The sequence below is a fragment of the Phalacrocorax aristotelis genome, chromosome 2 (assembly GCF_949628215.1).
Source record: "Phalacrocorax aristotelis chromosome 2, bGulAri2.1, whole genome shotgun sequence".
NCBI classification, from domain to species: Eukaryota; Metazoa; Chordata; class Aves; order Suliformes; family Phalacrocoracidae; genus Phalacrocorax; species Phalacrocorax aristotelis.
In genome coordinates, this window is record NC_134277.1 from 111,702,912 (window position 1) to 111,723,927 (window position 21,016).

A 21,016-nucleotide genomic window follows, 5' to 3' on the forward strand; every position below is an offset into this window, starting at 1 on the left:
ACAACAACCGTCAGCACTGACCATAAGGTACAGCCAACAAACGCAGAAAACGAGGGATAACTTTGCATATACGTGCAACTAAATTGCGTATTTTTAAAACAAAAGTTAGAAGGCACAGCAGCAAAACAGGGAGCATCTCGTGTTTTTAAGCCACAGGCTCCCCACTGCCAAAGCCTGGCAGTTCATGCGGGGAGGGTGCTCGTGGGTGGGGATCCTTCTCTCCAGGTGACCCCACAGCTCCCGAAGCTGTGGGCTCCTCGCCTGAAGCCGAAGGACTTCTGCGGCCCCCCTGCCTCCCCCCTTCCCGTGGAAGCCACCCCACGCAGCCCGGGGTGAGGAGGACCTGTACGGCCCCGCGACACCCAAGCGGGGCTCTGCAGGGTGGGGCTCTGCCTCAGCCCCGCGGCGGGAGGAGCCCCAGCCCCGAGATGGCGGCGGGGCAGGGCGGGGAAGGGAGGGGGGAGCGGCGAGGCCAGGTGAGCGGGCCGGGGCGTGGGACCGTGCCCTCCGGCTACCGGCCTCGCCCCCCGCGGGCAGGGCCAGGCCGGGCGGCTCCAGGAGTGAGTCAGAGCGAGGGGCGGGGAGGTGCGGCCGCCCTGCGAGCGAGGGAGTGAGCACAGCTCCGCCGGGCGGAGGCGGGGGCAGCGTGTCCGGCCCAGACCCCTCCTCCCGCCTTCCTCCGCCCTCCCGCCTCTCTCCGCGACTCTCCCGGGGACGTGGGGAGACGCCGCCGGGCCCGGACCGCGCGGGGCCTGCCCCCTCCCGCTACCTGCGCCGCCGCCCCCTTCGTCGCTCGGCCGCGGGTTAAATGTAGCCCGGCGCCCCGCGGGGGCTGCAGCAAGATGGCGGGTAGGTAGCACCCCCCTCCCCCTTCCCGCACACGCCGCCTCCCCGGTGAGGCGCCAGCCCTCCTCTTCCCCCCCAGCCCCCCCCCATCCCTCCTTCTCTTCTCCCCCGCCCCGGCTTCGGAAGCGCTTCCCACTGCTGTCCGCCTCGGAGCGTGGGGGGCCGCGGGGTGGGGTCGGGTCGGGGGCGCACCGGGGTGCGGCGGGAGCCGGGGGGGGCGGCCCCACGGGTGGGTAGGCCGGGTCACGCGTGGCGTGGGTTGGGCGGCGGGCCGGGCGCGTTGGCACATGGTGTGTCTCCCACAGATCTGTCGCTGCTCCAGGAGGACCTGCAGGAGGAGATCGACGGATGTGAGTGGGGCCGGGGGGCCGGCGGCGGCGCGGGGCGGCTTGCGGGCTAGGAAGTGGCTTCCGTGGGGGAGCGCCCACGGTGCATTGTGGGAGGTGGGGAGGTCGTGCTCCGCGCTTCCCGGTGTACATGACACACACCCGGGCGCGCGTGGGACAGGCCGGGCTCCGCCGGGCTTTCCCGCGGGGGAGCGGCGGCGGCGCGCGGCGGGGCGCGTTGGCCGCGGGAAGCGCGCGGGGGTTCTGTTAACGGCCGCCAAGGGCGGGCGGGAGGCAGGCCGCCCCGCCGGGAGGTGTGGCAGCCTGCGGGGCCGCCGAGGGGAGCCGTCCCCTCATGGCCCGGGGACGGGGGGACGTCCCCGGGGAGGAGAAACCTGCCGGGTCGGAGGAGGCTGCAGCGTGTGGGTTGCTCGTTCCTTTTATATCTGTATATTTTTATATTTTTTTTGTTTTGTGTTCCCCCCCATCCCTCCCTCCCCCCCTCAGGCCCCCTCTTCCTGACCCTGCTGGAGAGATGTGTGGAAAAGAGTTAATGTCAGGGTGCAAATTGCAGAATGTGGCTCTGGTGCAAAATTACTAACTCAGGGGTATGAAGCCTGGCTGGGCAGACTGTAAAATGTTACTCAGGTGAGAAGGCATCTGTTGGTAATGTCAATACCGAGGGAGCTTCTTGGAAGCAGAGGAGGATAAATTTTGGGCGGAAAGTGAAAATGGAGGCGGAGGCAGCTGGTAAGGCAGGCGTCTGCCTCGCAGTCTGCTGTGGGTGCACGGACCCTTGTTGCTGTCTGAAGGTATTTTGTCTGGCGTGCAGTCTGCACAGTGATCCGCTCACCAGGACTCAGCTGCAGGAGAAAAAGCTTTCATTTTGTGTCTTACATTTTTTAGGGGATTGTAATTTTTAATTTTTCAGAATTTAACTGTGTTTTACATCTTTTTCAGTTTTGTGATCTGACGTTTAAAAGGCTTTTACTGTGCGTTGCCTTGCACAAAGAGGGAGCCTTTCTCTAAGGCTTTATTTATTTTTTTAATTCCACTTGCTTGAAATTCAGATTGAAAACATAGGTGTTTGAAAAGTTTGTGTGATTACAAGAGGACTTTCTCAGAAGTGACACACTTTTTCTTTTTAAAGCTGTGGTCTTAAATATCCCCTTAGATTTTAATTTTTCTTTTCATGAGTTGAAGTAAGATATGAGTGTAGTCATTGGAGAGATGCTCCTGAACTGTGGGTTTCTGGTGATGGTTTGAATGTTATGGTCTTGTCTTTAAAAACATAATATATGCGTAGAGATAGGCTCAATCCAGATGAGAGCATCCTTCAGGCAGGAGCCATGGGAATCTAAAAATTTGAAACCTCATTAAAAATTACTGAGGTTTTGATGGAAGTAGATAAAAGTGAATAGCTCAATACTTACACATATTATTTTAAGAGGAAAAACAGGAATCTGTATGAATCAATGTGTGCTGTCTGGATGTAGTTCAGTCATGTGATGTCTTTCATGGTTCTAGATTTTATGTGGTTTTGTTCTTGTGAGGTGGGTTTGAGCTAAAGAAAAATAATACAGACCAGGGAGACTGTACATATCTAGTCAAAGCGCTGTTTCTTGTGCAGTGGTATTTCTTCGAAATAACTGGTTTGTACCCATGTACGACAGGTCTTTTGCAATTTATGAAAGCATTCCCAGTTGATGCATTATTTGGAATTACATTTCACCCTTGCACATGTGAAACAGACCATGTCAAAAAAGACAAAGCTGCAATTTTTGCCTGGCTGTGCCAAGCCTTAACCCCAACCTGCAGTACCTCTCTACTGTAAATATTTGAAATATTTACAGATCTTTGGAGCTGTAGAGTTAGGCAGTGGTTTAGAGGTGTAATTCTGAAGTAGTGATGCAACTGTGAGAAAACTGGAAGTGCTGGCAGCTTTTATGCATGTGTGATTCTGCCAGCTGCAGTCTTGCTGTTAAAATGTGCTAAGCTATAGTTAAGGACAAATAAGGAAAAAAGTGTGTGGGCGTACCTGTAGTCCTGGTAGTGTAATTTAGAAGGAGAAGTTAGGTAAAATTAAAATAATATGAATTATAAGACAAGGCTGAGATGGGATCAATTGTTTGGCTATTTTGAAAAGTGGACTGTAGTTTTCAGTAGATCTTTTGGGCTTTCAATTGATCTGGTATCAAGCAATAACAAAACATCTATGAGGCACGCTGGAGAAACCAGGAGTGATTAAGGTTAGAGGCATGTGTATAGATCTGAATTGGACATTGGAAGCTTGGTCTCTGATTAGGCATATGGTTTTGGACACTTTAAATTAGGTGTTCCTTTGTACCTCATCAGTGAGTCTAGGTTTGAGTCTGAATCACAAAATTGTTTTGCCTTTTTTTATAAGGACAATATACAATGTGATTCACCATTTTATAATACAATAAATTACAAAAGTAAATGAAAGAATCATTAAGGTGACGACTAGATACCTTTTTATTTGTCATGTTTTAAAGCAGTAGAAGAAAGTCCTGGAGTCGAGCAAACAGTGCACAGTTGCTGCTAAAAGTAATGAACCAAGCATCTGTATATCTTTTTAGATGTGCAGGGTTAAGAACAGCTGTTTTATGATTGTTGGCTTTAAGGTCTCTGGAATTATGTATTTTTCTGGAAAGTTGGAGTTTAATCAACAACCTGTACAACTGTACAGTTCGTGCCTCTGCTCATTGTGCCAACTCATTGGATGCTAATTAACCTGAAATATGAAACACTAAATTATTATATCTTTGGAGTACCATTTTATGAGTTGCTTGTAAAAGAAACTTTACCTTTTTTCCGAAGAGAACTTGATAAATAATTAGGTTAAATGAAACGTTCCTAGATTTCAACAGAGAGTAGTAAATCTGCTTTTGGAGTAATGGGAGATGTTTAGAATATATGCTGTAGAAGGCATCTATTTAAAAATTGCCATTTGTTTAAGGGGTCAGAGATTAAACAGGAGCTTTTATAAGAAAGGCTTTTAGAGAGTGGTTGATAAACCAGCTGGATTGACCTTTAAATAATTAATTTCAGCTTTGGTTTGCATTTCTATTTTGAAAGCTTCACATTATTTTCTGCTCTTGGTTGCTTGGTAACCACTGGAAAGCTCTGATTTCCGCCCTCCCCGTGAATGCACACTTTACACCTGATGGTACATTATAGAGATGATTGCTTTAAGTAGCTACATAGCTTGGCACTTGATATTTCAGTACTTTCATTTTAGCTAATATTTTGCTTCTGTAAGGGTACTGATGTCAGAGGCTATGATAATAAATAAATAAATAATTTTTGGTTCTCCCCTATTTAGCCAGTTACTTCCCCTTGTTTGGTAGTTTGAAGGAGGGGAAAAAAAAAATCTATGAATGTATTCTGGCTAAACATACAGGAGGTTATAAAAGAAATTTAGTTCCTAAATATAAGTTCTTATTGTGAAATGTGACTTTGTTATTGACTTTAACACCCCAAATAAGTAACATAACGCATTGCATTTCATGTATGTGAAGGTAAACCGAACAAGAATCCTTGCATGACATCCATTAAGGCTAAAAAACCCCACCCTAAAGGCAACAGGGTGAAAATTCAAAGTGGAAACCTGCAGAAGACTCCCCATCCCATCTGGCCGCTATAAGGTGGCAAAATTAAGCAGTGGTTCAGTGTCAGCTGGACAGGTACCCATATCGCTACTTGGACTATTGGCTTCCTTGATCTTTTGTCTAAAATCTTGCACAGCATATGAAAAGAAGTCAGGGAAAATTTGGCGCTTGTTCAGATTTTTTTTGTGCATACAAAATCAAAATAGTAATGTAACTGTAGAAGCTAAGTATAGAACAGAAAAGAAAATAAGCAACAAAAATGGTTGAAAACCACGGTAGAATTATATATTTCTGATGATAAATAAAATGTTCTTTATGAGTCTTCCTAGGTAGTTTGTGTTCCACACCTGCTTTGCCCCCAGATGTTTCTGAAGATTGAACTGATCAGTACAGATAGATGAAATCAAGCGTACAGTGATGCTGACTTCTCTCTGCCCCTTGATGTGCACAGGATGTGTATTCTGAAAAATAGAGCCATCTGTAATTAGAAGTCAGACTGTGAAAGAGGATAGCTTTATTTAACTTGGGATTTTAATTGTGATTTATATCAGGAGAGAAAAGAATTTTTGCTCTAATAACTGGTTTTAATACTATTTTGTATTTGTGGCTTTTTTTTAAAAAAATGTTTATTATTGATACCTGGCATCTGCATTTACATACAACGTTTGGACTTTTGATAGTTGGATGTACTGTGTATGTGCTTTGGTGGTAGCTTAACATTCAGATTCTGAAGCTTTACCTTTTATCTTGTTGAAAAATGGTGAGTGATAAGTTACCTTTTTCTGTACACTTAGTGTTCAGATTTTTAAATTAAAAATGCAGAAAGTAGTATTTAATATCTAAGCATAGTTTAGACAGTTCTAGTTTAGAACTGTTAAATGAGTTTTTATAGATATTATATACACCTGTGTAAACTTCTTTAGCAAAAGCGTTTAACAATAAGATAGATTTAAAAATTAACAGTAAAATTGTTTTTACAATTAACAACTCTAGCTTTACTGGTTGGATTTTACCAGTGGATTAAACAGTTCTAAGGTTTAAAAAAATAAAGTAGTTCTAATATACCTCTGGTTTTAGTATGGAGTTCTTTTTCATTGATTGGAAAGGGAAGACAGGTCTTTCTAGCCCCTCCTCCCAGCAGGCTTCTCTAGCTGAGCTGAAGAAAATACTCTCTGGGCAGCTGCAGGTGTCAAAAGCAGGTTTATCTTTGATGGTGTGTTCTTGTTCCAGGTGATCAGCAAATCATCTGGTATTAGCAGTGAGCTTGTGCTGGTTGAACGCTTTCAATTAAATTATTGTATTAGACTTCGGGTGGCACACAAGTCTTTTCCTAAATAAAAGCTAATTTCAATTTAATTTTTTTCTTTTCTCATAATACTTAAAAGGTTGGGGTTTTTTGGGGGGGAGCTGGGGGGTTGGGGAGGACTTAATTGTTTGTTTGTTTTAAAATAAAACTGGCCTGTGTTTCCCTGTGGTGTCAAATCACAATCACAGCTTGATGCTGTGTTGTAGTTCTTATTCCCTTGCAGTGAATTATGCTGGGATAGCATGCATTCAGTATGTTAAAATTCACCTTACCTTTCCGGCAACTCTACATATTAATATCAGAAGCTTTTCTCTTGTGGTTCCTTTGTTCCTTTACCACAGAACAAGAATTAGTAGATTTTATTATGCTTTTAGCTGTTATGTATAGACTGCAAGTCAGGTCACTTCTTAGACTTAATCCTAGCTTTGAGTATAGCTAAATTTCCAACATAATGTTCAAATGCCATGTTGCAATACTGACCTTTTGGTCCCATCAGAGACTTCGCTCTGGTGAGAGAGTGCTGAGATAGTTTGAGTTACTGGGTTGGCATTTCAGTAGTCTGCAGTCTTTAATGTCTGTGTTGCAAAAAATAACAGAAACTAATGGCAGACTTTCTGTTTTCGTTCACTGGTGTGACTGAGATTCTGTTCAGTTGGGAATCTAATAACTGTGTTTTAATGTTAATGAAGCATACTTGTTAAGTCTGTTGTTACCCCTGGAGATCAGGTTTTAATTCTCCTGACTCTTCGGTTCATTTTTGTCTTTTAATGTGGTGATTGACCCTTAGAGAAACTGGGAGACTCAGGTGGATGGCTGTGTCCCCAGGCAATTCTGATTTTAGCGGTCTCAGGTGGGTAATGGTTAGTGCCTTTTTCTTGAGCAGCCTCTTAGAATCTTAGAGAGAAGGAGATGATGTGAGGAAAGGGTTGTGCTTGATTTGATACTGGCTAATGAACCTTCCTCATGCAGCTGCATGTTCTCTCCATTACACCTAGCAGAGGATTGAAGAAGAGGTAATTCTCTAGGCTTTCAGCTTACCAAGGCCAGTAGCATTGCTTCTGATGTGGAAATGTGCTTTTCACCAGCCACTCCTTATCACAGAATCATTGAGGTTGGAAAAGACTTAAAATCAACAAGTCCAACTGTTAACCTAGCTCTGACAGGAATCCTTAAATAAGGACTTTTTTTTCTCTGTCTCCTGATTTATCTCCTAGGGTGTTCTCCATCTTCCTTTCTCTTCCACTTAGAGGAAAAACCCAAAAATGGGAAGGCATGAATGAGACAGGAAGGAGATGGAAATTTTCAAAGTCTTAAGCTTAAGATACAGAAGCCTTGGTGTTTGTGCAGTTGTTTCTGACTGCTGACCTATCGTGGAGGTGGCAGACTGCAGTGTGTTGAAGATAAAATGCCTCTCTTTCCTGTGTGTGTCTTTTGCTGCTAAGGCTTTCCCTCTGTGTGGGCAGGAAGTTTTCATTGTAAGAGTAGTAGCTGCAAGAGATGACTTGCAACAGTAGCAGAACTGGATGAAAGGATAGCTTCTGCTTTGAGAGCTGGTGTTAACAACTCTGTCTTTGGAAGAGTGAGGCTGGGACAGCTGCCCCTAAAGGAACGTGGAACATCGGGGCTTCTCTGTCTGCTTTAGAAGGTATAGCATAAGAAAAATTATGTGGCTTTTTCTTGTTTTGGGTGGGACACTGTGGTTCTTTCTGGCAATAGGGTGTTAAAATCTCGTCCAATGTATAGGTTAAGCAAAGTGTCAAAATATGTTTGTGAAGGGTGTTCATTTGTGACAGCAGAACTACTGCACCGAGAGTTGAGAGTACTGGCTTTGTGGTTGTTTTTTTTAATTCTTTTTAAAGGTAAAGAAAAATGAAAGGCAAATAGTACAATAAATACGCATTATTCTGAGATACAATTTCCATAAAAGCTAAATATGTTAATGCATACAAGTGACATTCTATATGAGCAATAATGCAGACTGTTGGAGTATTTTTCTCTGATAAACAAAACTGCTTAGGTATTTTTTTGTCTTGTTGCCATAGTGCCTGAACAGCTCCCAAATATTTGAATAGAAGAGAGACCACCTTTTCCTTCCTCACTAGCCTGCAGGAGAAATAGCTTGATTGGTCTGTAGGGATACTTGTTTGTGCAAGTTTGCTTGCATGTACATTTTAGTAGAGGAAACTCTATTTTAAATAACATTGAAATTAACATCCATGAATGTACTTACTTTTTCTAAGAGTGAATCCACTGCGTTCTGCACTGCTCAATCTTCTCCTGTATAGACCAGTTATATACTTTATACTGAGCACAGACAGGAAAAGTGTGGAGAGTTGCAGAAGGAGGGAAAATGTGAAGGGTTGCAGAAAGAATTTCCACCTCTGAATACTCAGGAAACACGAAGGCTTATCCCACCAAGACTTTTGTATGCTGTCAAACAACATCTCAAGAGTTGTCTAGGGTTTAAATGGAGAGAAGTACAGTTAGGAAGTTCAAAATGATTTAAGTTGCAAAGCCATGTTTTATAGACAGTGGATCTACCAGTCATAGAACTTGCCTTCTCTGCAGCATTTAGCCCGAGTAAGTGTGTTTCAGTTACTGTGATTGAACCAGTCTAAGTAACTGCCCAGTGGAGCAACACTTGATTCAGCTGAAGTAGTTGGGTTATTGACTGATGTGTTATACCTCATGGTGTCACTTCGGTGTTGCAACGCTAGCACAAGCCTTTGGAGCATTTGAGCTTCAACTGCTTGCTTCATAATGCTCTCCCTTCCAGTTAGTCCAAGGTTAAAGCATATGTAGTTTGAACTCAAGCTGAACTTGAGGATAGTTCCAAGCGCAGTGAACACGTGTGCTGTCACAGTAGGACCAGGGAGAACATCTTGGTTGAAGATGGAAGTGGGATGCTCTTAGCAGTGCTACAAAATTATCAGTCAGTCATGGAGGCAATAAAAAAAACCCACAAGCAGCAGTGCTCTGCAGAGAAAGGGTGGATACCTTTCATTGACTGTAAGGAACTTGTAGAGGAGAAAAAAGTACCTTAGAGGAACTTCCTGCTTGCACTAGCTGACTTTTGCTTCACTCCAGCCTCATTCCACGATTCTTAATTGTATGCAGTTGTTTGGAAGGGGTAAAAGGGACTTAAATAGCAGGGGACTGGAGTACCATGGTGATGGGCGTGACATGCTCCCAACAGGAAATTGGCAGACAAAATATAAACTGTTGATTGTTTTAACTGGTAGCTTGTATGTCCTTCTCTTTGTTTCGGTTTCCTTTGGACCAGCTTTTGTTGCAGGTCAAACTGTTAACCAGTAGAAGGTACATTCCGTTGTGCAAATAAATGACTAGTGAGCAATATGAGACAGAACTGTTCCTTTGTTTCAAGGCAAATCGGGCTGTTCAGTGCTGCTTGTATATGCCTGGAAGAGACAAACTTGTCTGTAGCTGTGCCTGTCCTCATTGCTTAAAGAATTTTGTCACCTCTTGTTTCCTCTGATGCTTGGTGAGAAATGCAACTCCTTTGGCACACTTGATAATTCTATCTTCTTTTGAAGGCCTTTGCTGAGTGAAAATGTTCTATCAGTCTGTTAAGTTTAGTGTAAAGGGTTTGCTCTGTCTGTGCTTCAAGCTGTTAGCAAGCTCTGCTATGAAAGTGCTACACAGGGGTTGACGTGGTAAGCCTTGCTGTTAGTGCAGCAGCTTTGCATCAGAGCTGCTTTGCATTTCCCCCTTATCTTCTTTGCTCCTACCTCTCTCCTCCTTCTCCCGTACGCCCAAACCCAGTGCCACTGAACTTGGAGTGCGGACAACGGTCCATGCATTCAGGTGTGGTGACTTCACCACATTCATAAGAGGCTCAAGGTGGATAGTGCTCCATATATGTCCTTCAAGGGGAAATTTGGGGGAGATCTGACAGAGAAGGGGAAGTGTGGTTTTTATTTCTGCTAATATGGTGGAAGGACTGAAATCTAAGACTATCACTTGCAGATCCCTTTTATACTTTTGTTCACATGTTTTGTAATTTTGCTGAGTAAAATCACACACTGTTCAAATGCGCATTTTTCTCCGAAAACATTTGAAAATATCAGGATAAACTGATGGCATCTCATTTGCATTTTCAAGTGTCTCTTTGAAAAATCAGCTCCCGCTTTCTGACAGTGGGATTTATGATCATCAGTGAGTGGTACCTGGATCTGGCAGGCAAGATGGTGGAACTCAGCATTACAAATACATTTTGTAATATTTGTGTAACTGTCATTGCAATACCTCTTGGTTAACATTACTGAAGCAGTGCAGTAAATTTGTGGTAGCAGATGAAGCTGAAAGTGTGACTGATGCTTTGGTCTGTGATGTCACTGTGGAACTGGAGCTGGAATGTAGTACATTATGAGCGGGTAAGAGTAATGAGCTCCTAACCGTTGACATTAGCTTCCATGCTCGTGCTGAGGTGGATTTCTCTGCAGAACATCAAGATGCAAAACGGTGCTTCTTACAGAAAATGAGATAGAAATGAATGTATTTACAGTACTGAAGGGCTGAAAACACTACTTGTGTTCTGCAGAAAAATGAATGTAAAGTTAATTTTTTCTTTCCTAGCACAGGGGATGGTAATTTAGAACAAAAGATGCTGCTCTTGTTTTGTGATTATAATATCAAATGTTCAGGCTTGTAGGACTACTATTTTTGCTTTCATAATTAAACAGAAAAATTACTTGCTTGAACAGCAGAACAGAACTAAGTCCTTTCTGCATATAAGTGCTGTATTAACCTGAACATGCTTATGGTAACAATCGGAGTAGACTGTAGCAAATAGCCTGTACTACAGTTGAGTAAAAATTAGACCATTTTTCTAGATATCTGTAGTGACTGCCACAGAGACTTCTTACAGATCTTGAGAACATTTTGGGAATGCAGAAGATAAAATGTGGCAACTGTAATATTAGTTGGAAATCTTGAATATTAAATTTGTTGCACATGTTTGAGAAGTGAAAATTGCTTGTTTTTAGAATACCTGTCACCTTTTTATTGAGTTTCTGTGCTAAAATGAGGGAGGATATGTTTCTGCCATGGACCCCATAGCAGATACAGAAGAACAAAAAGAATACATGTAGATGATGCTACTGAACAGTCTATGGCAAAGAATTCATGCATTATTAAATAAAAGAAAAATAGTAATTATTTTTTCAAACATTATCGTGTGCATCTCTCTGTAAAAGACACAATATGATCAAGATCTTTGTGAAAAATACTATGAAGATATTTACTAGAAAAATCAGCTCACTTGAAAATTGGTGTATAGCCTATGGTTTTATAGGGGACTGAGTTTTAAAGGGACTTCTGTTTTGTTGTATGCTCAACCAAGCTTCTCAGTGGTTGACTAAGCACCTCTAAATATAGTCCGTCTCAGCAAGATTGGTGTATGGTCCATGTTAGTTAATAATTGTGGCAAGCAGTTGTTGTATTCTTGCCATAAAACAGAGGAGAACTTAAGGGAAACCGGAGGACTTAAAGCTGGGGGTGTTATATTTGTGGTACAGTACGGACCAGATGCAAGATAGATGGACAAGCCTGAAGAACTTCTATTAAAAAAAAAAAAAGCCAAACAAATGATTGGACAGGAAAATGAAGGTACAAAGAGGAGGAGTTACTTGGCCTGTGTCATACAACAGGTTAGTGATAGATATTGAAACAAAAATCCAGTGCTTATCCTGTTATGCGATGCTGCCTTGTGTTTGGTGGTGGTAGTGTAGAGTTTTGAAGAGAAGTTTGCAAACTTAGTCTAGATAAATTAATGCTTTTATTAATTTTTCTCTGCTTTGGTGCTTATGTGGACAGAAAACAGGGGCACTGTGATGCTTTTCACACTATTGCCCAATTATTGTTCCTCCTCCCATCACCTTTACTTTAAACTGCTGGGATAGGGTGTTTTTACAGAACCTTTTTACTCTACATATAGAAATTTCTTAGCTCTACTTCTTTTGCATGTTGGTGTGAATGTATAAGACCAGTTTAAAAGGTACTTAGGTTCTGAACTTGCATTAGGTTTCACTGGTGTCTTGTAGCTCAGATGCTTTCTGAGCATTTGGTCTGCACTTATTTGTACGGGTTTGAAAAATGGAGGAAACAAAAGTGACGTACAGTTTTTTCTGTAGCATGAAAGTAACATGTGACCCTGTTGCCTGGTCTACATTCTTAAGTGGGAATGAATCTGGTCATTCTGCATTTGAACTAACCAAGACTTGTTGTACTGCTTTTGGCTGGGATAGAGTTAAATTTCTTTATAGTAGCTTGTATGGGGCTGTGTTTTGGATTTGTGCTGAAACTATTGTTGATAACACAGGGGTGTTCTGGTTACTGCTGAACAGGGCTTACACTGTCTGGACGCCTCTTCTACTCCTCACATTGCCCTGCCAGGGAGTAGGCTGAAGGTTTGCAAAATAGCCCCATGCAAGCTACTATGAAGAATTTTAACTCTGTGCTAGCCAAAACCAGTAGACTTGTGTTCAAGGGCGGTGTTTGCATTCGTAAAATTTACGAAAGGTCCTGTGGTACTTGGGCAAGTGCTCAAAGTTGGGTGGAAAGCAGGGGTTGGCTGAAGAGGCAATATTCAGTTAAGAGCCTTTTTGAGAGCTTTTTATTGAAAAACCTTCCAGGTGTAGGGAATATCAAAGTGACTTGGTTTATTGAATAATGCAGAGTATGCTTTTTATGCATTTTAGATGAGGAGTGGTTAGATTGTTGGTGAATCATATTTGGGGCAAGTTAAAGCAAACATCCACTTGAGGGGCTTTGTTAGAATGGGAATTCTACTGGAATGATGACTCTCTTCACTTGGATCGGTGTGTGGATGTTGAAAGTGAAAATGAATATGTAAGATAACTGTAACAGTACTTTAAAAGAACTGTGACTGTTCATGTAGTGATTATTTTTATTGTCCCATCTTCCCTGTTAGTTTTAGTGTTGTGTTTATCGGGATGCTGCCATTTGAATGATCTCTCTTGTGACTATGAGCTCAGATGCTGGAATTATCTAAATAATAAATGTTGCTCGTCATCAGTAGCAGAGGCACATCAAGCCCAGTGTAGTGCTAAACTTGCCTTTACCTTGCACAAACACAGCAGAGTCAAATCCACACACCTCACTTTCTGTTTGAACTAGTAGGAGACATCAAACAGATAAATGGCAAGCAGCTGCTTGTATTTTCATCAGGGATATTTACATCTGGTATAGAGTGGATTTTAGGGGTCTGGTTGATTTAACTGGTTTCACAAGGCAAAAATTATCAGAATGTTCAGTTCACTAAATCAAAGGCATTAGACATCTGGTCAACTTTGGTGCATGTTTGTGTTAAGACATATAGCGTGAGCAGTTGCCATGTTCTGCACCATCTAAGATGTCATCTACATTGGACCACTCACTGTAGGAGTATTGGGGGAGAATAAATGTAGAGGGGAAAGAGAGAAACATGGAATGTAAAGTTGAGGTTGAGAGGAGAGAAATGGAGGAAGTAAAACTGGTGGTGGTAGATATTATGGTCAGCATTTATTTATTTATTCATACATTTGATAGCTAAATAAAAGTATTGGTTACTGATTGTGTTGGAATTTTGACAGTTTCTTCAATTTATGCTTTTAAATTTATAGTATGATCAACAGACTTTAAAATAGGACCCTGCCATAGGATTAATTTCACTGAATATTAGAGTGATGTTGTTTTCTCTGCAGCTGGGTATGTCATAACTTAACTGTATTATTTTAAATTCTGTAGTTTAGAAATCTGAGTGTAGTGGTTTAGCTCCCTAGTGAAGGGCACAATTCTAATGATACAGAAAAACTTAATGAAATTCATTTTTCTGGAACAAGGAGTATCTATAACCTGTTTCATGTGTGGATGCTGCAGAATGTGTTTGTTGCTTCAAAGTGTGTCTTGAGTCAGCCCTCTGACATAGGATCTCACATATGATAATATGTCATATGAGGAGCAGCTGAGGGCTCTGAGTTTGTCTTGTTTGCAGAAGAGGAGGCTGAGAATGACCTCATTGCACTCTACAGCTTCCTGAGGAGGGGATGTGGAGAGGGAGGTGCTGAGCCCTTCTCCCTGGTATCCCGTGATAGGATGTGTAGGAATGGTTCAAAGGTGCACCAGGGGAGGTTTAGACTAGACATTATGAAGCATTTCTTTATCAAGAGGGTGGTGAAACATTAGAACAGGTTTCCTAGAGGGAGGTAGTCGATGCCCCAAGCCTGTCAGCGTTTGAGTCATTTGGACTATGCCCTTCATAATTTGTTTTAGTTTTTGGTCAGCCCTGAATTGTTCAGGGAGTTGGACTAGATGATCGGTGTAGATCCCTTCAGCTGAAGTATCATATTCTAAAAAGCCTAGACTGTGTGAGAAAGGTGCATGTCATAACTATAAACACAAGAAAACTTCTGGCTTAAGTTGGATTGATGGGTTGAATTAAAGGCCTACGAACCTGCCAAAGGATGTAGCCTGTTCCTCAATAACTTAACCTGGCATAAAATCGTAACTTGCATTATGAATGTATTTTTACCTTGCCCTACCTTCCCTGTGAAAATAAACCTGATTCTTACAAAAAGCCAAAACAAACAAACCAACCCCCAACCAAACCCACAAACCCAAACACAGGTTCAAACAGTTGTGTAAACTTAGGGGTTGCTAAATTTGTGCTGCAATAGCTTTCCGCAGCTGACTTTTTGAGCCTTCCTTTCCTCACCCCTGCAGTTTGTAATCTGCTACCTTTTAGGCATATCCAAGAGCACTAGTTTCCTCTCCTCAAGCTGCTCTTCCATCATCTTTGTCTCGCAGATCCGAGCACACTTTCTTCCTTGCCCTTATCTCCCAGATTCTTCTTATGCCATTGCTCTTTTCCCATCACTTCATTTTATTTCTGGCAAGGATTTAATGTCCTTAGTAGCAGCTGCAGAATTTGGACCCTCCTCCCAGGATAGGATTTATTTATAACCAATTAAACAATGTCAATAGATTCTCTACCTAGAAAATGGAAGAACTAGTTTCTTGGTAAAGGGGTGCTATTAACTCAACTTAGGTCTAAAAATATTACTTTTATGGAGAGTTTGGTGTTAGATCTTTTGACATTTGAAATACATCAAGGAAGATGTTCAGAAAATGGCAGCTGCTTGTGTGTTCTGAGTGTTGAAGATAACAACACAAAGTCTGATAACTGATTTACGTAACATGGTATACTTATATGGAAGGTAAAAATATTCTTGTCCTCTTTTTCCTTTCCTCTATAGAGTTCACTTTTAAAAAGATTGTTGGACATCTAGATCTGTCTGTCTTTGTCTTCTATACATCTCTATTTGCCAGCTTTCAAAAGGCTTTTCAGAGAAACTTGGCTAGACTTAAGAATAGTTGTAGTGTACTGTCATGTTGTATTTTCAGGAGTAAAGTAGGGGACCTGGGGTAGTTCTTGCAAATAAGTGATTGCGTTTGCAGGCTGAGGTGTTTGTTATGGGTCTGAGTTTTTGAGCAGTACAGAGGGCATAAGGAAGCCAGAAAAGCTGGTAGTTCACGTCCTAATTCTTCAGGCAGCTCTGCAGAGCAGGGATGGACTTCTTTTCTATTTCATTGTGGTTCCATGTTGATAAAGGTGTCTGTTTGTATGATGTTCCCTATTGATATGCTGCTTAATAGTTATGCAGTAGGTGAATTGTACCTGTTTTAACAGGTAGCCGGCTATAGCAGCACACATCTGAACATTTTAACATGCTTAATTTAGATTTTTCTTTTGTAAAAAAAGCGTGGTTTTTTTTGTTCTGTTAGATGATATTGTATTAACTCTTTATCTCTGGGCTAATTGCTATAATTTAGTCTATGCTTCTTGGAAAAGCTGACTTTAGAATTAGCTAAGTCATTTGCTTAATAAAAATATAAGGTGTAAAAATACTGTTTGGTAGCTAAAAATATCATGAACCTTGGATGTTTAGTGAAACATCATTTTTGGGAATTTAGAGAAAATGGCTCAAACACCGTTTTGTCCAATTTATACATAATCGATCAGTCCTGTGTAGAAAAGGCTTTATTGGGGTTGGGTAAAGCTAGGGGAAATTATATGGTGCAGTTAGTAAATATGTTGTCAGTGGGACCTTGCCTAGATTTCTGTATTGCAGACCAAAACCAGACATCATTTTAGTGTTAAACTACTGTGATTATAAGGAATATTTCTGATGTCTCTGATAGTTGGTGTGGATGACTACAGCTCAGAGTCTGATGTGATTATTATACCTTCAGCCCTGGACTTTGTCTCACAAGATGAAATGTTGACGCCTTTGGGAAGACTGGACAAGTACGCTGCAAGTGAGAACATATTCAACAGGTATGCTTTTTAAATGTCCTGTCTGGCTAACGGTATGCAAACTATGCATCTGACTCAGATCTGACTGAAGTTAATTTGCATGAAATACAAATAATTTAAAAACCCCAACAGCTTTTCAAAAATCTTCAGTTTCCACTCCTTCTGTTTGCTGATACTCCTACTTACAGAGAGCAAAATATTAATGATAACAGAAAAACGCTTGCTTACCTTTTAAGAAGTGCTGAACTACAGTTGCTTGAACTTTTTAATTAATTAGACCACATTCTTTTAGGTTTTTTGTGGATGCTAACATTCCTGTTGACACAGGACTAGAAGGTAATAGCAAACAGTATCTATAACTCTTTGTGGAAGGTGACTTCAAGAAAACACTTCATGAAGGGTCAGGAAAGCATAATGAACAGCACTGTAGATTACCAGAGGAACCCAAGAAGTGTTCTGCAGGATCATCTTCACCCAGATTTTACTTCGAGTTTGAGTATTGCTGCTTCTGGTTATTGAAAATGAAAAAACTGCTGAAAAGAAAGTCTTTCCGTACCTAGTTAATACTGTGGTCTGCATTTTGCCATTTTTATTTCTGTAATGCCACTGAGCTAGTTGCTCCATTTAAAAGCACAGGTATTGTAGAATACTTCAGGCAGACACATTCTCCACCCCATCGCCTGCACGCAGACACTCTACAATGGAATGGAGAAATTCAAAACCAACATTTATTTTAATTGTAACTGCAAATGGTTACAAGATCACAGAAATGTATAAAATATGCTAAGGTTGAGGTTTTCTGGTGTTTTATTTTAACATAGTTTAGTTTGGGCTCCAAGTGAATCTTTAATAAAGCATGTTCGCTTTTATGTTGAATTCTTAGTTCAGTAGAATGTGGAAGATAATCTATATCTAAGTCTATGATCAATCACCCTGTAGGTTAGCCTCTATTTTGTTGTTCATGGCCCGCGTTCTGTAAGGATTTAGCCCTATGCTTAACTTCAGTCATGTGAAGTATACTTAGAATTCCATACTATGTGTATGAACATCCCCCATATAGAAGGTTTTCATTCTGATTGAACTGAAGCTAACAATTACAGAATGGTTTCTCTTATTATAACCTTCATAAATCTGTACACATAAATTAGTCCTGAAAGGCCTGATTTTAAAGTTTACTGTTTTCCTGAAATCCAAAGCTTGTGGTATTTTACAATTTGAGATGGAATCAGCAATTTGCCAGTCAGGATAGAGTTTTTGTGTTTGACTTTTTTCATGGGGAGGGAGGGAAGAAGAGCCTTTACGTAGGTGACAATTTTGTAGTAAAAGCCAGTAGGGAGGAGAACAAACTCGGAAACTCAAGTTGTGTGACTTGAATTTTAAACAAGAATAGCGGTTCTAAAATTTTACTTGCCTGTTCAAGAAAAAACTGTCTCTCTGAGTCTCTCAGTATGGATTGCATGGGGTGTGGGGCATGCATAAGCTTGAAATATTTTTGATGATGCTGTCCAGCTTTACGTGTCCTGTCCTTGCCTGTGCTTTTCTGCAGGGGAAGATGGGTGGAGTAACTATAGTTTTCCCTGGGGTTTTCTGTGCGCTTGTTTGGGTTTTTTTGCTGGTATAAGCATGTTTAATACTGTGGTATGTAGCATAAGAAAATATAGGAAATAACATATGATAGTCCTTAGTGATATAACTGAGTAGCAGTTATATCACATGTAAGTGATAGCGAGTAACTATTGCAGGCAGTTTATGATGATTCAGCATTATTCAGTCTCAGGAATAGTTGGAGAGATTTTTGCTAGACAGATGAACTGGAGCATTTCATAGGGGAAAAAGATAAGAATAAACAGCTTAAATGTAATTTGTCTCTTAGTGTATGGTATAATCACATCCACTTACTTATGTGTAGTTTAACATTATTTTATATTTTGATTGAGTTAATAATGTTTCGGTTGCTTCTGTGACCTTCAACCTGCATTTATGTGGAAGCTTCAAATTATAGATGCCCAAACCCTTGAAACATAACCACTGAGCCTGGGTAACTTAGGGCAAGATTGTCTACTTTTTTTTAAATGGATGAATTTGCTTTTAGTTTAGGTGGTTTTTTAAAAAAAAAATCTTTAAATATAATTTTAAGTACTATTTATCTTTGCATTTGTTTTTGTTATAATTTTCTATCTACATATGTGTCATATTTGCAGTGTATGATTATATTGAAAGATTCAAGTGAAGTGATTTTTAACAATTACTACAAAAGCCCAGTCTACTTTGAGTGGATTACTTGAGCACTCAGGATTTCTCAGCTGGTGTCTGAAGGCCAAAACCAGTTTCTCTGAGATGAAAATGGATCTAAGTCTGCATCCTGAGAAATTTTAGCAGATCAGACTTGAAACTTGTAAATAGGAATTGCTTCTTCATTTACATATGTATGATTTTCTGACAGGATGAACTGAAAAAAAAGTGTGTGTGGTAGGGAATCCTTTAACAGCTTCCCAAATGGTGGAAGGAGTTGGTGTGTGACAGTTTTTGGCATGTTATGGTCTACATCCTCGCTGGTTTAAGTGTTGCTGATCAGCACCACAGATGTTGTTTTAGTCTATGAGAATGGAGGGAAACTTGGCCAATATTACAATAAATGACCCCTCTTGTATCTGAAAACCAAGGCAAGCGGGACTCTGGTTATATGAAGAGGCAGCCTCCAGACCAGATCTGAGAAGCATGTCTAGCATACGCCTTAATAATCTGATATATTGCAGCAAGAGTAGATGCTGAGCAGAAAGCTAAGACCATTACCCTGAAATACAAGGTCTCCTTGTGGCTGGTAGCACTGGTGTGTGTGCATAGATGAGGATTCCTTTTGCTATTTGCTTTAAAAAACAATTGCTGGTGCAGATTAGAGTGTAGTCTTTGTCTCTTCTCATTTTGGAAATCCTTTGTGGGTATTCCTAAGCTTTATTGCCATTAACTTGCTTCCATTCCTTATTAAGAAGGCTCAGAAGTATCCAACACTCTCTGATCTTTTGAATAGTGAGGCAGTTCCTGAACCACAGACCCTTCCTTTGATTAGCCAAAGTTTTAAGGAATTGTGGTTGCCCTTTCTCTTTCAAACCAAAGCAGATCTTGGCAGCAGACTCTCATTCATCAGTATGATCAGTCTTGGCTATCAAGACTATATCTACATGTCAATGTAGATACTTTTAAGCTATCCTCTTGCCTTGCTGCTTTGTGTTCTGAAGTACTACTTTCCTTTTCCCTTGGGAGGATACCTGGTACCTTTTGAAATAGTTTTTCTTTTTAAATAGTTTAACTTCAAAATACTCATAGAGCAGCACTCAGCAGTAACTGATGATATATTGGATCTCAAAGGAGGATTAAGCATAGGTGTGTGTACTCATACAGCTTATCAGTAGCACCTTTGCTGTCTACAGTGTAGGTGAAGATTTGGCTTACAGCATTCTGGGTAACTTGTCTTTTTCAGCTGAAAGATCTGCTTCTCTGACTATATGGCACAGACATGGTTTCTGATATTGTTGGTGGAAGGTAGCCTTCTGGCTTTCTAGACTCTAGTTGAAGGGAGATTGACATTAGAGAGGAGGCTGTACCACGTGTGGCAATGCATTATTTTAATGTGGTTTTCTGATTCCTGACTCCAACAGTCATAATATAAACCTTGGTTTTAAATGTCTGTAATTCTGGAAAACCAGGAAGTTCTTAGAATATATGCTCTGTTTCAGGAACTAAGAAATCAATTTATTTCCAAAGAATTAAGGGTAACAATAAATTTTTATATGTATTAGGGCTGTATCATAGGCCTTTCCAGTTCTCGACTCCATTTGCAGAGTCAAGAATGTCATTTTACTGTGTTTTTAAAAACTAGGACTTGTATGCATTAGGTACCTCTGCTAAAACAGAGGAATGCTGTTCTCATCCCTCTGCTGTAATGCATATCAAAAACCTCTCTGAGACAGTATGTTTGGTGGGATGTCAAGAATCTCATAAAGACCTTCCTTAAGTGTGAGAAATTACCTTGCCTTATTTTCATTTAGGTATGATCAGATTATAACCAACAAGTTAACTGAGAATTTGGTTATCCACAGTTTTTTTCCCCACTCACTTTGTCTGTGCAGCCTAGCCCAGTGCAAACACTTTTTGGGGTATTTGTTGAGTACTGACAATAAAGAAATGCCAAACTCATACCAAAGCCATGCAGGTGAAACTATAGTGGCATTCATTCTGAGTAGGACACTTCTCATCATTTTAGGGTAAATTATTTTTCCTAATCTCTAACTCCCCTTTCCTCTGTTTTGATGTTTCAGTCTTTGAGCCCACTGTATGTCAAAGAATAAAATTTAGTAAAAATGAAACAAACCTCAAAACACTTTTTTTGCACACAAATTTAGATATACATGCATACCAAGTAAATTACTTAAACTTAACTTTCACTGCGTAGACTGAGAAAGTTTACCTTGTAAGTGTACATTAAGATGATGTAATTGTAACTATCAAAGGACAGAATTTTCCCAAAGCACTAAGAGAAGTCTTAATTACTTCAACAATACTGAATGTACCT

At 40.8% G+C, this 21,016-nt stretch overlaps 1 protein-coding gene across 8 annotated transcripts in view; it reads left to right on the forward strand.

Annotated features, from left to right (window-relative positions):
* Nucleotides 1-21,016, forward strand: part of PPP4R1 (protein phosphatase 4 regulatory subunit 1) — a 91,101-nt gene that overhangs the window by 21,564 nt on the left and 48,521 nt on the right. Inside the window, exons 1-4 of one of the 8 annotated variants that reach the window (XM_075084674.1) lie at nucleotides 635-849; nucleotides 1,152-1,196; nucleotides 1,680-1,820; nucleotides 16,332-16,467. In XM_075084674.1, coding sequence (XP_074940775.1) covers nucleotides 16,409-16,467 — 59 coding nt within the window. In that variant the 5' untranslated portion in view covers nucleotides 635-849; nucleotides 1,152-1,196; nucleotides 1,680-1,820; nucleotides 16,332-16,408. Of the gene's footprint in view, nucleotides 1-562; nucleotides 850-1,151; nucleotides 1,197-1,296; nucleotides 1,406-1,679; nucleotides 1,821-16,331; nucleotides 16,468-16,810; nucleotides 16,943-21,016 lie in introns of those variants that run through there. The other 7 variants (XM_075084676.1, XM_075084672.1, XM_075084673.1 and 4 more) reach the window with 7 other exon arrangements.